The 17,299-nt window shown below is 40.1% G+C and overlaps 2 protein-coding genes across 3 annotated transcripts; both read left to right on the forward strand.

Annotated features, from left to right (window-relative positions):
- The first annotated feature begins 279 nt into the window (after positions 1-279).
- nrn1lb (neuritin 1-like b) lies at positions 280-4,943 on the forward strand. Of its 2 annotated transcripts, none has more exons than XM_087792883.1 (3): positions 280-514; positions 2,704-2,851; positions 3,538-4,943. In XM_087792883.1, the coding sequence occupies exons 1-3, from the start codon at positions 331-333 to the stop codon at positions 3,839-3,841; spliced, it is 636 nt and encodes a 211-aa protein (XP_087649009.1). In that variant the 5' UTR covers positions 280-330; the 3' UTR covers positions 3,842-4,943. The 2 variants fall into 2 exon arrangements, with proteins under 2 accessions (XP_087649009.1, XP_087649010.1); XM_087792884.1 differs by lacking the exon at positions 3,538-4,943 and adding an exon at positions 3,219-3,467.
- A 5,804-nt stretch (positions 4,944-10,747) lies between these two features.
- On the forward strand, positions 10,748-17,238 carry slc38a8b (solute carrier family 38 member 8b). Its single transcript, XM_087793558.1, has 10 exons — positions 10,748-10,936; positions 12,393-12,591; positions 12,933-13,089; positions 13,158-13,265; positions 14,949-15,006; positions 15,340-15,454; positions 15,516-15,663; positions 15,755-15,957; positions 16,993-17,044; positions 17,136-17,238. The coding sequence occupies exons 1-10, from the start codon at positions 10,748-10,750 to the stop codon at positions 17,236-17,238; spliced, it is 1,332 nt and encodes a 443-aa protein (XP_087649684.1).
- Positions 17,239-17,299: the final 61 nt, after the last annotated feature.

Genomic DNA, 17,299 nt, shown 5'->3' on the forward strand with positions numbered 1-17,299 from the left:
TTCCATCTGTCCACATCAAACAACAACAACTAAACATGACTAGAGTTGTGCTATCATCCAAACAACATTCTGTCAAGCAGGAAAATGATCATAATACTACATACAATTCTGTGTTTCAAACGCTCGGAATACTCAAGGCCGGAAATGACAAGGCTTTAATCCGGTGTGCAGTGTTTGATGCTTCCAAGCTCTCGGTGGAGCTGCCCCTCCTACATGTACACACACACACACTCATGTACACATACACACACACTCATGTACACACACACACAAGCTCACATATAATCCAGGAGGTTGTGCCTGTAGTAATTGCTGTACTTTTGCAATCTCATGGCTTCCCAACAGATGGCAGGACACATCACATTTGAGAGAAGCAACTTAAACCCTGTGGATTTACCGCAGAAGAGCGGACCACATCAGAGCCTCTGGTTCAGAGGTGGAGTCCGCTCCACGCTGAAGATGAAGACCCATCCAGGAACCACGGTGATGCTGCTTCCCCTCGCCTTCTGCCTCAGTAAGACGCCTTCTGTTGATTCAGTGTATTGATGTTGAGACATTACAAATGTTCTGTTAAACAAGCAAGTTTGCTCCTCCTGCAGAGACTCCACATGCTGTTTGTGAAACAGATACACATGTGCTTCCTCTTTGTTGTGTTGTTTTCTTTGGCTCAAGAGTTTTACTGTGCGTCTTTCATCTGTTACAATCCTGCTGCCCTCAATGTCTTAACCTGTAAACATTTTATTGCTGCTTTCTCTCTCTCTCCGCGTGGAATCCTCACCCTGAAGAACACTATCAATAAAAGAACCAAAGTGGAGTATTTAAAATGAAAAATAATCACAGATGACATTTTCTGCTCTCTCTTGTTAGATGATTAATCCACTAAATCAAGTACCAAGAATGTGATAATTTAAAAAGCCCAGACAGCTCACAAGCTTTTCACCACAGAAGCCAGATCGCAGCTGCAGATAACTCATCTTCCATTGTCACTGATAGATTTCACCCGAAACAGATCTTATGCTGCACAGCATGGTTTGACAGTGGTCAGTGCTGCAGCCTCGCAGCATGGTCATATTTAGCAAGAGGTTTGTGGGGAACCTGCATTCATTCAGTTTGAGGTTCCAAAGTTTTCTCTACATTTTGGTCGACTCCAAAAACATGAATAGTTTGTAGGGCGACACGGCGACCTTTCCAGAGCATCTCCCACTTCATGTGCTGAGCAGCTCGGAAGGATTCAAACATAAAGTGGCAGCAATGACTTACTGAGTCTCTGACTGCACAGCTATAGACACACAAACTACAAAGTTTAATTGAAATTAATAAGCATTTGAATCCACTGAATGGCTATTGTCATCAAATATTGGCTGTGATCCTGTTATCCAATAATCTCACCAGTTTTCTGGGTTTATCTTCTTCCTGGGTATTTCCCTCAAAGTCACGCCCGCAAAAACATGTCCATTGCTATGTGATATTTGCCAAGATTCATGCACTGAAGTACCTTAAAGGTACACCAAGAGTAGACTGGCCCATAGAAAAAGTGTACGATGAATACAGCCATTTAATGGACTGTTTTGTATCCTTTTGTATGGGGTTTCTAATGTCTATCTAACAACAGCTTTTCATAACTGTAGTTATTCACAAAGGTCCATCCTTTGGGTTGCAAATATGTATAAAACCCCTCTACAACCCTCCAGATTTGAATTAGAAATTTCTGCTTTGTTTAAATACTTGCCTATATTTTATTCTGTGTAGGGTGACAATTACGCCAACTGGCAGCAGAAAAACAGAATTATTTTTTAAATTTACTGTTGTAAGTTCAGTAAAAAAAAATGTAACCAACCAAAAACACTAGGTTTTCCCTTGAGGGTACTTGGCTGGAGACATGTTTTACACAAAGTATATCACAGAAAAAGGTTGAGCGTCACTGGTCTAAAGAAGGCCTCACTTTGCTCACATCCTCCTTCAATTTAGAAAACATGTTGATACATTCCTCGTAATCTGTGTATATGGTAAAGACAACTACTTGCGTTATGGAAAATGTCTCATTTAAATTCAGGTAAAATGACTGATGCTAGAAATTACCAATTGATTGACACATCCAACATGGCAGAACAGGATCTCCACTTCCACATATTGAACAACCGATGACTATTGATTTGTTCTTCATTGAGTTCATCAAATAACCTGGGTTTAACAACAATCACGCTCCCACAAGTTCCCTAAAAAGGGGGGATTTCAGGTGTGAAGTAAATAAATGAGTAAATAAAAAGTCTTCCATAAGATGAAAAAATCGATTGAAACAGTCAGAACCTTCACCTCACATATCACTCCAGGTTTTTTTTATACAGCAACGTACGTGATCAATGGAGGGACACGTGACATGTAAAGCTATGGTGACGTTAGCTTTTAAGATAAATAATCCCTCCAGATGAATAGAACAAAACACATGTATTTGATCCATGTAGGCAGCAGTGAGCTTGTGTTTGAATGTGATGACAACAGTAGTGCATAAAAACGTGACCTTTACATTCACTTTCAACAATATATACTGAATATCTGTGCTGTTGCTAACACCTCAACACATTTGGACATCCCCTGTTTGCTGCATTTACTTTCACAAGCTTGTGTTTTTAAGCTCTAAAATGAATAGCTTTTTATCACTTTTACATTATATTTGCACTCCTGAAATGACTTTGTCTCCAACAGGTCTTGTCCACATGTGTGGCGGAGCTGCCATTCCTATAACATGTGGATCCATTTACAAGAGTTTTGCTCAGTGTTTGGTGGCACTCGGGGACAGTTTGGCGGAAACACAAAAAGATAACGGCGCACAGGACATCGACGCAATCTGCAAGTGAGTATCACCATGGTAACCCCTCATTTATACTCCAGCCTCTAGACCTGCATCTGGAAAATCTGGGCATTTTTTGTTTGTGGCTGTTTACATATCTAGTGGTGCTCATAGTACACCAACTAGCATCTAATATAAGGATAAAAACAAAAAAATAGTTTGTTCCTTAAAAAAAAAAATCACTTTTAAGAGCTTAGTTAAAGTTAAAGTTAAATATCTACTTGCTAATGACTTGATGAAGCAAAAATAAAAACAGCTTCTAACCCACCTTAACTTTACATTTGGGATCAGTAAAGGTTTATACACTGAAATCTGGAAGGTATTTATTCTTGAACTACAATGAATCAGACAAAGATTCTTTCGTTGATAGGGATAAGAAAGGTAATGGAGTTGAAGAGGATGGAGAAGAGGAACCACTAAAGATTATGAACGTGAGAAAATGAAGATGTAATTTGTGACTAGAGCAGGATCAAGACAGGTTGAAATAGAGGAGGAAGATTTGCTTTGTCAGAGGAAGAATTATTAAAACAAACATGTTCAAACCACGACATCCTGCCAAGAGCACTTTGATCATTAAAACTACTCTTAGATTGAACTTCTCTTAGATGTTTTGTTTACAATTATCAGCAGAACACTCTTGAAAATATATATTCAGTGCATAAACATACATCAACAACTCTGTCTCGAAGGTCATGGAACACCTTCCATGTCTGTGCCAACTCTGCTCTGGCTGGATGTCCCGGAGAAGCAGCAGCTATCTGGGAGTCTCTACGACAAGAGTCTAAGAAGGCTCAATTCTCCGGGAACTTGTACGACATGTGCGCCAGCCGCACAACCCTTTCACCCAGCACTGTCCCTGCACCCCCAAGCCCCCCAACCTCTGATCAAACCAATCAGGAGACCCTGAAGGGACAAACAGATAAGCCCCGCCCCTTCATCACAACCATGATGTTCCCTTTATTAAGCACGATATTAGTGCTTCCCTGGTTCTGAACTAAGATGATGTGACAATGAAGTCACCGCGGGTGTCGTATCAGGATCTGCATGCTTCTTTCTCTTTGATTTCCAGATCAGTCCAGTTGCCAATGTGGTGTTTGTATGTCTCACAGAGTCAGTTAGTCTTCTATGTCACATGTTCTCGATCACCACTTGAGCATCTGAAAGTCTCTCATTTGCTGGGACAAATTCCAGCCACCATGACTTGGCGGTCTATTTTTTTCTTTGCTTCATGAAAACATATTTTGTCATCTGCTCTTATTCTTAATGTTTTGTGGAAGCGGATCCATTTTAGACGTGGACAAGCTCTGACTGACCTGAACAAGTCCATCATTGAGCCTTGATCTGAAGAGTAAAAAAAGTGAAGCTATGGTTGTTGATCGATTACCATAAATGTTTTGGAGTAAAATCCAGGGCACACAGAAGCCATGAGGGGTTCCCAATAGACATAGGCTTAATATTATATATATTTGATATTCAGCATTCATCGTAACGTCTGCATGAAATAAAGGATCAGATCCACACTTGTGAGTCTGAAGCCAATTATTTTGGGGTGTTTTGATACTTTGATTCTTAATGATGGGGTCACACAGTCGGCTATGACTGATGGATTACTTACAGAGTGATATGAAGACAAAAAGACGCTGATTTCTGCTTTGAAGGAACCAAGAGACTACCTGCCCACTTCATGAAGAGGAATTACCAGCCGGCCACCAAGAACTCAAAGTTGGGGGGAGAGGAGTCTCCATTTAAACTTAATGCTGGATGTTGTAAATGTGATTCTATCAAAGTGCTGACAGTGGAGTTTGTGTCACTGATCAGTCATGTTTGAGTGGAAAAGAAAATAAACGTCTTCTAGTCGATGTACATTTAAATTGTGTTTTGTGATTAAATTGTTTTATTGGCTCTTTTAAAATAGAGCTATAAAATGTTAATATTCTAATATTAATTGGATATTTCCAGTTTTCTGGGATCTGAAATTCGCTCATTTGTCACTTTTTAAAAAGAAAAACATTCTGTCTTTAATCTTGTTGCTGTTTTGTGAAAAAATTATTTTTAAACGAAGATGTACTTTTGTTGTGTTATGTTATTGATGCCGCAAGACCACAGAAGACAGTGTATGTGAAACGCTGGTTGTGAACAGGTTTATGATTCACACCCATTGATTGTTCTTATTTTGGATGGTAAATTACAGCTTGTAATAAACTGTAAATGAAATCTATATTTGTAAAAAATAAAATAAAGTGATCTTTATAGTCAAGACATCTATTATTGTGTGGAAACGTGCGTGTGTATGCCTCTCCATCACTAATACTCTTAACTGTTTCATAACATCCGTGTCGTTGTCGAATTAATCTCATCAGTTTCTCTTCATCTTCTATGACTCGCTGTACCTCCGCACACTTGACAACTGTTTCAGTGACCTCAGAGAATCTGAGCTGAGGACAGAGAGACGGCTTACTGGTGCATGTGTGGGTTGTTTGTGTGAACATGTGTGTGTGTATTTTTGGGTGTGTTTGTATATGGATGTGTGTAAGCTTTTGATCTTGTGTGTGCAGTGGTGTGTTTGTGGGTCTCAGAGTGTGTGTGTTTCTGCAGGTGCATCTGAGCGCATGAGTATCTTTGTGTGTGTCTGTGTGTGTACATATCTCTGTGTTCAGTACACGTATGTGTTTGTGTGATTTAAATCAATGCAGGATGGTCAAAGGTCAGAGGTCAGGACTTCAATCAGTACATCTCATTGCCATGTGTCTTCCTTCTTAACGGTGTAGTTCTGAGCCACAAACAATTCTTCATTCATTTCTCTGGCAGGAAACATGATAACCACGAGAGTGTCGTCCAAAAATCCATTTTTTTTGTAATAGAAGCAGGAATGACCTTGTTGTGGCGACACACAAGTGAACTGAAAAACAAGATTCATCTGGTTTCCATGGCACCTGACATTCACTGGACTATTTTTGGTCCAAAAGAACATATTGTCCTTAAAGAGGGATTTCAGTCTCTTTGAGAACAATGCAATAATTTGACCTGAACCTACTGTAGATGTGCAAACCCGGTACAGCGCCATTTTGCTAGCATAGCCTTGTGGGTTATTCTGCCACGTACGAGGCTATGCTCCAACTAAGCAACTTAATCAACGAGTGATTTAACTGAATAATATAATACCTGCGGTGGAGAAGCCTCTGGCAGGCCTGAACAGGGCAGGGCGTAGCTCAAGCTGCAGAGGGTCAGCCTGTACATTTGGTTCAGGCGGGAGCCTGGCAGGTTTCTTGGACCAGGCGTCAGTGAAGTCACAAACCCTCATCGCTGTGGCGGAAGTCAGTTGCAGCTACTTCATTAGAGGTGGCTGGCATGTCAACGTGACCCGTAAGCCAGGTGAAAATTACTGTCGAAGTACAGACCAAAATGAACGCAACTTGTGTAAGAGATTGGGAAAGCATATTCTAAACCAGTCCAAAAATTTTAAGGAGGGGTATTTCACCTCACATTTCTTGTCTAACTGCTGCTTCTTATGACGAGGCTGCTCTGCTACACAAGGGCAGGAGAGTGGCTTGTAGTGTTGTTTAGTGTTTCCCTGTATTCAAGTAATATGCTTTTTAGTACTGCTGTGGATGATAGGTTTTCAACTAGATGTGCTTTGAGCCTTTTCTTGAGATTCTGATTAAATCTTTTTACATCCCTTGAGGGTGAATAGGGCAGTATTCCACAGCCAAGATTTACTGATAACTTGTTGTCTGTGATGATGTTGTCTGGCACACACGAACAGGAAGTAAATAACCACGAGGAACATGAGTAAGCATGGGGTCTTCCGTTGATTTACTTCCAGCTCCCTGCTGGAGACTGCTGCTTTGAGAGATGTGTACAGCTCTGATTCTGATGTGTCCTGGGTAGTGTCTAGTGAAAATAAATGATTGTGAACCATATGCCCAATGACCTTGATCTTGCCTTCATTTTGATGATACAACACTACCCCAAGGCTATCTTATGAGGCGGTATTAATGGTTCTAAAGAGTATTGGTAGAATGGTAAAATGTCTTTTGGGTTGATGGTATATACTTTCTATGATACCATTCGGGCCAGAAAGCTTACAGCACAGAACTTAGTTTGATGCTTTGTTATCTCTGGCTGATCTGATCCGACCAGATCCAGCCTTACACACCAGTTTGGGCTCTGAGGTTTGTGGATCAGAATCTGCTGATGGTTACAGGCGCTAACGGACCAAAGGAGACAATACCTTCTAGGCTGTTTCTCCTAAGCTTTTGGATCTTCTGCTCACTCTGCACTTGATGGATCAACTGACTACTTCAAGAAACACCTTAAGACCTTTTTATTGTGTAGGCTTTTTCTTTATTGACTTGGGGCTGCTGTGTTTGTCTTATCTTGTCTTGGCCTTTTAAAGTATGGATCTGAACTGTGTATTGCTCTTGATTTTTTACGTGCTCTGCGACTCTGGTCTGAGAAATAATTATAATTACTTATAATTACTTACATGGCTGCCAAATTGTACACCAAGTTATCTTAAGATGACATCCTTAGCTCCCTCAGACAGTCCCTAAAAAACCTCTGCTGTTGCTTAGCCGAGGCCGAATGTACATGCTTCCACTGATACAGACCCAATGATGTGAGTAGATGACTTTCCAAGTCCAGGAATCCTTGGTGATATTATTTGTCCTGGTCAAGGACCGAGAAGCTGGAACTGCCATGTAAGGAATTTAGCATGTCCTGAACCCAAGAAATGGGGTGTCTGTCTGTCAGCTCCCTCTAATCGCAACATAGTCTTAAAGCTCAACTAATTTATTCATATCCTTGTCCAAAATGACACCCTTAATAATTCCAAATACTTCCATGGTGCTCGTCTGTAATGCCAATCTACATTCAAGAGGAATTGTTCTGGAAAACTCTGCCCAGGAGAGTTCTGGAAAATAATGGTGGCCACACAAAATATTGACACTTCAGGCACTTTCACTCAGGGGTGAACTCACTTTTGTTGCCAGGGATTTAGCTATTATTGGCTGTATTTTTAGTTATTTTGTGGGAAAAATTAATGGACACTTTTATAAAAAAAGCGCTAAATACATTTGTTTTTTATTATTATTATTATTATTATTATATACACATATCATTTATTAAGTGTTCATGAAAATATATACTTCAATATCTGCATAACTATGAGGGGTGTACCAACTTTTGTGATACACTGTATATGTATAGCTTGATGACATAATCATTTTTTCCAGGTCCCTAGAGGAACATCATGTTCATCTGGCCGTCCAGCTGATGTTGCCGATGTTAATAGGCAACAAATTGTACTGTAAGGCCGAAAAATGTGAGTTTGACTAACAATGAGAGTACTTTGGTGTCTATCTTTGGTCAAGCAGAGCTCAAACCTGACCCGGTTAAAATAGAAGCTGTGGTCAATTGGCAGTACCAATGAATCACAAAAAATATCATTATAGTTCTTCGTGGGGTTTTGCAAATGTATATAGATGTTTTATCCGTGGTTTTAGTAAAGTTGCTGCTACCAGAAGACCTTTTCACTGGATGTCTGAGGCGGATACCGCAGTCATATTTCATGTCAGTTCCTGGTGGAGGTTGAATTTTCCAGCTCCAGTGTTGGTGCCATACTCTCCCAGCGGGATCCTATCGACCAAAAGGTACGCATCTATGCCTTCTTTTTAAGGAGACTGACCCTGGCGGAGGCCAACTACAACATGGTCAAGGGTGTGCTACTGGCTGCACAACTGGAGCTGAGACACTGGTCGGAGAGTTAGGAGGTCCCGTTCCTCAGAGCTGCTGCATGGGAAATTGGATGAACTGTCTTAGAAGCCCAAAAGGATCACCTCCACCAGTGTTCTGGTCCTAACAACCACCTGTATGTTCCTGAGTTGGTTCGCCCCCAGGTTATGTAGTGGGGACATGCTTTCAAACTGGAACTTGGGTACAGAAACCATTCTGGATCAATTTCACTTGATTCAGTTTGTCATGTGGCTATCTTTCCCTGAAGATGTTCTTGTAATGTCATTACAACAATCAGTTGTTGTTGATATATTTTCTCATTTTTCTAGGTTTGCCTTTGACGAGATACTGTCTTTTCTTTTCCACACAATCTCCTCCTGGCTGGGTGTCCTTCTTTCAAGATGAGGGCAGTGCTCTATCATCATGATGATGCTCTGTTTTGAAGTTTATAAAGTTAATAAAGTTCTCCCCCGTCTGAAATCCCCAGTTCTGTTAATACAACGTGTCCCTTGGTGGTGGTGACTTCTGGGATTTATAATGTGTGGACAAAAATCCTTATGTCTGACCTATCATAGCAGAGTGGGCGTGGCTATGTTTAACGAGATTTCATCTCAGGAAAAAACTAAATTGTCATTGGGCGTGGCTTAAGCGCATTCTCTATTGTAATTGTTTTGTACAAACAGACACATACTTATGAGTACAATAGAGGTCCAAAATCAATTTAAGAGACTCTAAAATCAACACATTGGTTTTCCTTAACAGAGCGATTTTCTCTATTTATCTTATTACTGACACCTACTGGCGATAAGTAATATCGCCGTTTTAAATTTGATTATATTCCTTTGCAATATTTGACTCAATACTGAATTCAAACATGTCTTTCTTAGGTAATATCGTCTTTTCTTGTAACATTCTCTCGTGGTGTGCATGCAACTCTAATCCTGCTATTTCTTGAATAAAGAGGAACATCTGCCAAATGTATTTAGAAGACACGGTACAGCTTAAGTTTGAGCTTAACAATGAGTGTAGTTGATTTAAATGCGCAAATAAAGTGGCAAGAGAACAAAGTATAACACATAATTAGTGTTGCTAAATAAAAAAATAGAGTTATAATACAATACAAAAGTTTTATAATACAATAAAAATATTTGCTTTTGTTGGCTCACTGATGTAGCTGTGACAGTCGTGTTCGGCTTAATAACAGATGGTAACACAGCTGCTGACATGAGGGATTTTGCTCTGCAGCATCTATTCTATATGATAAGGAGGTACACAAATACACATCTCTATCCATCCATCCATCCATCCATCTATCTATACAAGTCATTGTATAGATAGATAGACAGTACTTATTTATCAAAAATGTTTTGTTTTTTTTCATCGATTTTCTCATGGTTTATGTGAAGGAAGAGCAAAATAAAAGGTGTGTCCTTATGGTTTGAATTGTTAATATGTTCAAATGGTAACATGGAAATTACCTAACAAGAACTAATTACTAATTTATTAGTATTATTATTATAGTATTATTAGTATTAGTAATTTAACATTAAATGTTTTGCACACATAACTTGCATTTTCAATTTTCAGTTAAAGTCTCAAACAGGGTCAGATCTAAACGGATCTGAAAAGTAAGAGCTCAACTAAACTAAACTGAACTGAACTGAACTGAACTATTTATACTAAAAGTGAGGAAAGCTCAGGTTGTTTAACGTAGCAATGGGAAATGCCATGTAACCCTTTTAATGGTGCAGTGTGAAAATCTAAATGAATTTCATTTACAAGCACAAATAAGGTAAAATAAAAAAGGGAAAAGTATGACATAAGAAAATTGTTCAAATGAGATATAAACCATTACTGCATAATAAATATCCGACACTGGATTAATTGCTGAAATATAAAGTCACCAAAAATGATATTCAATGTTAAATGAAAACATTCCAGATAGAAGGGAATTCAATACATTATATATTTTCGGTTTATATACAACCCAAGAGCAGATCAAGAAGAGGGAACCTTAATAAGGAAGAACTTGAGCAAACAAACACTTTGGTGACAAATGTCTCACCCAGTAGTCGTTAGACCATGTGATGTGTGTTACCTGGTTGGCTCTGGACTACATATTCTCCCGGGTTATCCACGTGGACTTTATTTGTTGTGAGGAGTATCATGGAGGAACTGGCCAGGGAGAGCATCAGCCTGCTGGCTCGCTCTGCCTCACATGCGGACCCTCCACAGTTGGGCTCCTTCGGGGCCGTGTTCATCATGTTGAAGACAGCACTGGGAGCTGGACTCCTAAACTTCCCCTGGGCCTTCCAGAAGGCTGGAGGTATAACGACAGCCGTCAGTGTGGAGGTGGTGAGTTGATCACATGACTTTCATCATTCATTAGAAGAGTTGTAGCGTTGCAGTGATGAGATAAAATATGTGTATAGAACATTGAATCATTATATGGTTTGAAATTGATTTTTGATATAACATTGTTATTCTCATTGGACTGCTGCTCATTGTTTATTGTCCTGTCATATTAATGTTTTGCATTTGAGATCTAGGGATCTGGCTTCGGAAACCTTTGTGTTCATAGACTTTTTTGAGTCAGCCGTGTGCTTCTTCAAGGACAAAATGAAAAGTGAATCCTTTTCTTAGCAGGTCCTGCAAATATTGATTCAAAGATGTAGCCTTTATCAACACCACATACAGCAGATAAAGTGTGTTCCTTTATTTACATGATGATGAAATTCATTCAGTTTAGTGTTTGCTCTCAAAGTGTGCATTGTTCACATGTTTCTGTGAAGAAGCTGGATCACTTCACATGTGAGCTCTAATGAAGCCTCATCTGTGTGTGTCCTGTCACTCAATGAGTGTTAAAACATATGGACACATCATCGCCATGGGTGTACTTTCAATTCTTCTTCTGAGAAATCTTTTACACATTCCTAAAAACTAGGACACTTAACTGAATAAAAACACATTTGTTATAATGTGTTTTGTGTAATTAGAGTTTTTACAAACCTTTTCTTTCAGTCGCATCATTATGTAGTGATGTAAGCAGTGCTGGGGAGTGTAAGACACATTTACAAAATCATCTAAACAAGACAGAGTTCAGGGCTTGTCAATTTGTTTAAGAATTTGTAAGTATGTTTCGCACTTCCCAGCCAGTGTAGATGATGAGCTGTGTCAAGATATAGAAAATTCGGTTTTCAAGGAGCTTCAAGGCAAAAGAAGGAAACCACAAATAATGCAAACAGTGTCGCAGAAATTAGGTAAAAATATAATCAGGTCAGTAACAACATAACTATTTTAAAGCAACACCACATAACATTTGACCATTTTTTTCTTTTTCATAAATTATTTCATGGTGGTTTAATGTTGATATTCCCATAGTGGAACTCTATCTTTTATTTTCTACACTGCGATACTTTGTCTGGAAAACCCATCTGAAGAGTTTTTAAGAGAAAACCAGCTGCTTTACAGCAGTGGTTCACAGACCACGTTTTCATTTGAAGTACTGAGAGACTCTTTCAACTTATCAAGAGACACTTACACATCAGGAGACATGAACTTTTTTAGCAAACAAATTTAATTTTGATGTGGTACATGACAACAGAGGGTTCCATGTTACGCAATCACACTTTTCTGACACAGGAGTTTCCAGACACTGTCCACTTTTTATATTGTCCCTAATGACCAGAAGTTTTTGTGTTTTTATCTCAAGGGTTAACCAACGGCAGCATTAAAACGAAGAAAAATGCAAGATGATTTGTAAAATGAAGATTTAAACACATTCTCAGACAGGTATGCATCCGTGCTACAGGTTTCTCTGGTGTTCCTCATCAGTGGTCTGGTCATTCTGGGTTACGCCTCGGCGGTCAGCAGACAGAAGACCTACCAGGATGTGGTGAGAGACGTGTGTGGACGAGCTGTGGGACAACTGTGTGAGGTCTGCTTCTGCTTCAACCTCTTCATGATCTGTGTGGCCTTCCTAGTGGTGGTGCAGGACCAGCTGGAGAAACGTGGGTGATGTTTTAATGACTAATCACTTGAATTATAATCGAAGATGACACTCAAGATTTGAAATCAAAACGTAAAACACATGTGGTTTCCTCACACAAATGACAAAGCGATGAATCGCATCAGTCTCTATATCTCAGCTTATTTTTCATCCTCGCCGTGTTACCACATTCATGGTTTGTTCTCATTCCACACACACTTTTCGATCTTCCTAATCCCTCTCACATTTTCATCTGCACCAGCACACTCGATTGGATTTACAAACACACCCACTAAAAATCTCAACAGGATAAACAAATGTGGGACTGGAATGTTGACCTGAATGTTGTCTCCTGTGCTTCAGTTAGTGTCTCTCTGTACGTGATCATAACTGGCTTGGCTGAAGGAGAAATGCCGTACTACTGGTACACTGATCACCGCTTTGCCCTCTTCATCATGTGTCTGGTCATCCTCCTTCCCCTTTCCATCCCAAAAGAAATTGGGATCCAAAAATACACCAGGTATTTACTCTCCTTCCCCGGCATGGCTCGTGTCAAGATGGGCTGTTTCACATGCTTCTCTTGCTCAGCGTTTTAGGGACACTGGCTGCAGGTTACCTGTGTGTGGCTGTGATCGCCAAGTATTACCTGATGGAGAGCCATGATGACGTCATCATCACTCCTGAGCACAGCGAAGGGTCAGTGAACGAGTGTTCACGATTTCACACGATTTCACACGATTTCACATGATTGCACATGATTTCACATTATTTCACATGATTTCATGAGCCCACGCAGGTGGGGAGATAGTTTTGTGACCGCTGTTGTAGAAACAAATCACTTTTCATATGTTTCTCAGTAAACATCCATGACAAAGATCCAAATATTCAGATCGACCCTTGCTCATCATCAAGGCAGGAGACGACTTAAAACTCAGGGGGTAAGATAGAAGAAAGTGTAAAACAAGGAGAAAGGGAGAAGTATCGAATAGATAAAGAATGAATAGATTTAAAATCAAAACGACGGTAAGATTTAGCAATATTACTTGAATGTACCGTTTCCATATATTTAATTCATGAGGTTGTGAGGATCCGTATGTTTTCCTGAGAGGTTCGACTGGGGAGAGACACTGAGCAGGGGTAGCAAAACTAATAGCTTGTTGTGACCAAGGTGGTGAAAAAGCTTGTCGGAAGCAAGGCTGAGATCTGCCCACAGAGCTGCCCTTTTTCACTAATTTTGTTCATAACTTTTTTGGCCAAAATTTCCAGACACAGCCAGGCCATTGAGGGGTTCAGATTTGATGGGCTTAGCATTGGGTCATCGCTTTTTGCAGATGACGAGGTCCTGATGGTCTCATCAGACCATGAGCTTTGAGCTCTTTGAGCTTGTTCGCAAAACTCCATGGTTCATGGTTCTCATTCGGAATACAATGGGGAGCCTCCTCAGGGTTTGGGATGAGATCCTTCCCCAAGTGGAGGTGTATGAGTATCTTAGGGTCTGGTTTTCAAATGAGGGAAGAATGGAGCTTGAGGTAGCAGGCGGATTTGACCAGAATTAGCACTTAAGCATATGCTGCACCAAAAGGCAATGCTCTCGTTATATAAGTAGATCTATGGTCCTACTTTATCCTATGGTCACAAATGCTAGGTAGTAACAGAGAGAAAAGAAAGATAGGGTGAGAAGCAAAGTCATCCAAAGAGAGGCTCAGAGTAGATGCTGGGGCATCTGATTAGGATTTTTCCTCAAATCCTGGTGAGGTGATCAGTGGGATGTCCCATTGGTAGGAAATCACAGGGAAGACCCAGTACATACTGGGAACGCCTTGGAGTTCAATGCTGTGCATTTCAGCCCTAGGCCAGCAGTAACATCATACTAAGTCCAACCTGAATGAAGATAAATCTTCCAAATCTAAAAAAATAAAAGCTGATTTGAAGAGATTAGCTGACAACGTTTGAATAACTCCACATAAAGTATATGTTAGTTTAAACAAGTTTGTCCAAACAAATTTGCATTTTTGTCATTCCATATAAAACACCAAAGAGACGATAACGACACCACCAATTAATAAAAAAAATGAAGGGGAAAAAAAATAACATATTACCATTGTTTGTTTTGTTGGAAATGAGGTGAACAAAAAAAAAGGGTGAATGAATGAAGTTGAAAGCTCCAGCAATCCTAGCATAAACATGACACATCATATTTGACACTGGAAAAGGCACTTACAAGTTGGTAGTTCGTTCCACAAATTTGGGCTGTGATAGCTCAAGGTACTTACCGTATTCGTTTTTACTCTTGTTTCTCATGTGGCACAATTTTCAGTCGATCATGTGAATATTTTAATAAAAACCACTTGTGCTAACAAGCGCTTCTCTCACTTTCAGTGTCAGCTCATGGGCCTCCATGTTCAGTGTCGTACCAACCATTTGCTTCGGCTTTCAGGTAATTCTGGTTTCAGCTAAAAAATTGAGTTACACATTTGTAAATCAAGTAAAACATTTGGGGATAATGGTAAAGATACACTTACACATAAAGCCATTCATGCATTTGTGATGTTTGGACTTCATAATAGCCCCATAGTTGTGTTTCAAAACGACTCACAACTCATATTGCACAGCTTGAAAGCTGGGAAAATAGAGATAAGAGACAACAATGTGATGGAGATGATGGCAGATTCCAGACTTGAACAGAAAAGCACCTCTGAGATCTTCATGTAGTCCCTGGGGGCATTTTGTAGACCGGCAATAAGAGTTCTAAACAGTTGTGTGTCTTCAGTGCCATGAGGCGTGTATCGCCATCTACACCAGCATGGAAAACCAGGGGCTCATGCACTGGGTGTTCATCTCGGTGGTCTCTATGGTTTTCTGTCTGGTCATCTACACTCTTACAGGTGAGTCAACTGTTACGCCCTCATTGTCAGTGGTTAACCAAAGTGCCGTACTTTTGGACAGGTGTGTACGGCTTCATGACCTTCGGTCGTGCTGTGGCATCAGATATATTGATGTCATATCCTGGAACCGACGTGGTCATGATCATCTCCAGATTGTTGTTTGGAATATCAGTAATCACCATCTACCCCATCATCCACCTTCTCGGCAGGTGAGAGTAAAAGCACCCCTCCTGCACTCTCCTCTGTACCTCCCTGTCAACATTCGGTCGTCATGTGTAACATTGATGCATTTTCTAACAGATCAGTCATCCTCAATCTCTTTCTCCGTCTCCAACGTCATCGCGCAGGAATTGTCACTCCAGCCTTTGAGAGTCGATGTCGGATCGTTCTCACTGTGGTCTGGATCAGCGTGACTCTGGTCATCGCCATGTTTGTGCCTGACATGGGTGAGGTTATCAGTGTCATCGGCGGGATCAGCGCATTCTTCATCTTCATCTTCCCTGGTATGAAGGCAGATCCTTCTCCTTAAATTGTTTTCTAAGTTCTACTGAAGTCAATGTTAAGAGGACATCACAGGAGAAATGTGTTTGCGCCTCTTAGTCTTAGTCAGAACACAAGCTACAGAGTTTTGAATGAGCCGAATGTTCTGAGAGACTTTTTTGAGTAACCTGACAGAAGAGAGTTACACAAAAGTATAGATTAGCTTCTCAGTCCAAAGAAAGAAAATGCCAGATTTTTCAATATTTGTATGAAGGTGATACATAATGCTTTCTGATTTATAAGATTTATACCAATTTAAAGAACCTTGATGAAATTGACAAGTAAATATTGTCAATTACGGATATAAGGGAAACACTTCTTTCAGCAGCCATGTGGGAATATGATCTAAGAGACATGTTGTAGATTTAGTGAAGGAAACAATTGAAGACAGTTGGTAAAAAAAAAAAATTCGAAATACAATGGTTTCATTAATGCTTAATTACACTCCCCCTTCTCTAAAACTCGTTTATAACCAGGGCCGGGTCTAGACAGGCATGTATGAGGGGGCAGCCACAAATCTTGAGGGGGCATTGTGCTGTTACTTACTTACTTACATGTAAGTTTGAGGGGGCACAACATTTATTTGAGGGGGCCAGGCCCCCTCTTGCCCCTGCCTAGACCCGGCCCTGTTTATAACACTTGTTGGACCATCCTCTGTCCTCTAGTTATCATTACTATCTGTCGCTGCCACAGAGCTGACTGCAATACGTAATATCACCACAAGATGTCACCATTTACCGCGGCTGCAAAGCGGGATGCACTCAATGTAAAATGTTTTTTTTGCAATACTGTGAACAAACGTATCAGTATGTATATAACTTAACGCTTATGAACGCAAGTGAATACATATTTAGCTACAAATATAAATGAGTTACTTACTTACTTTGACAAAAATAGTGTCGTATCTTCCTTGTCACTCATCGGTTAAGACTGACGAGGACTCGGTGATTGATTGATTGATTGATTGATCGATTGATTGAGTGTATTTTGTGTTGCAGGGCTTTGCTTGGTGTTCATAATGCAATCGGAACCTGTGACGCCGAGAGTCCAGTGAGTTTAAAACATGAAGCTGCTCTAAAAGTGCAAGATAAATACATATTATTATTATATATTGCTATAACAATTTTATTCTCAATTTCAGGTTGATTTGTACAGTCTGGGGAGTCGTAACCGTCGTTGTTGGAGCTTTTATTTTCGGACAGAGCACCACCATCGCTATCATGGAGATTCTACACAAATTATAATCCTGTTTGAGGATGACGTCATTCTTTCTTTTGTCTCCTGATGTGGCGAAGGAGGTTAAAT

Source organism: Callionymus lyra, chromosome 6 (assembly GCF_982586985.1).
Source record: "Callionymus lyra chromosome 6, fCalLyr1.hap1.1, whole genome shotgun sequence".
NCBI lineage: Eukaryota > Metazoa > Chordata > Actinopteri > Syngnathiformes > Callionymidae > Callionymus > Callionymus lyra.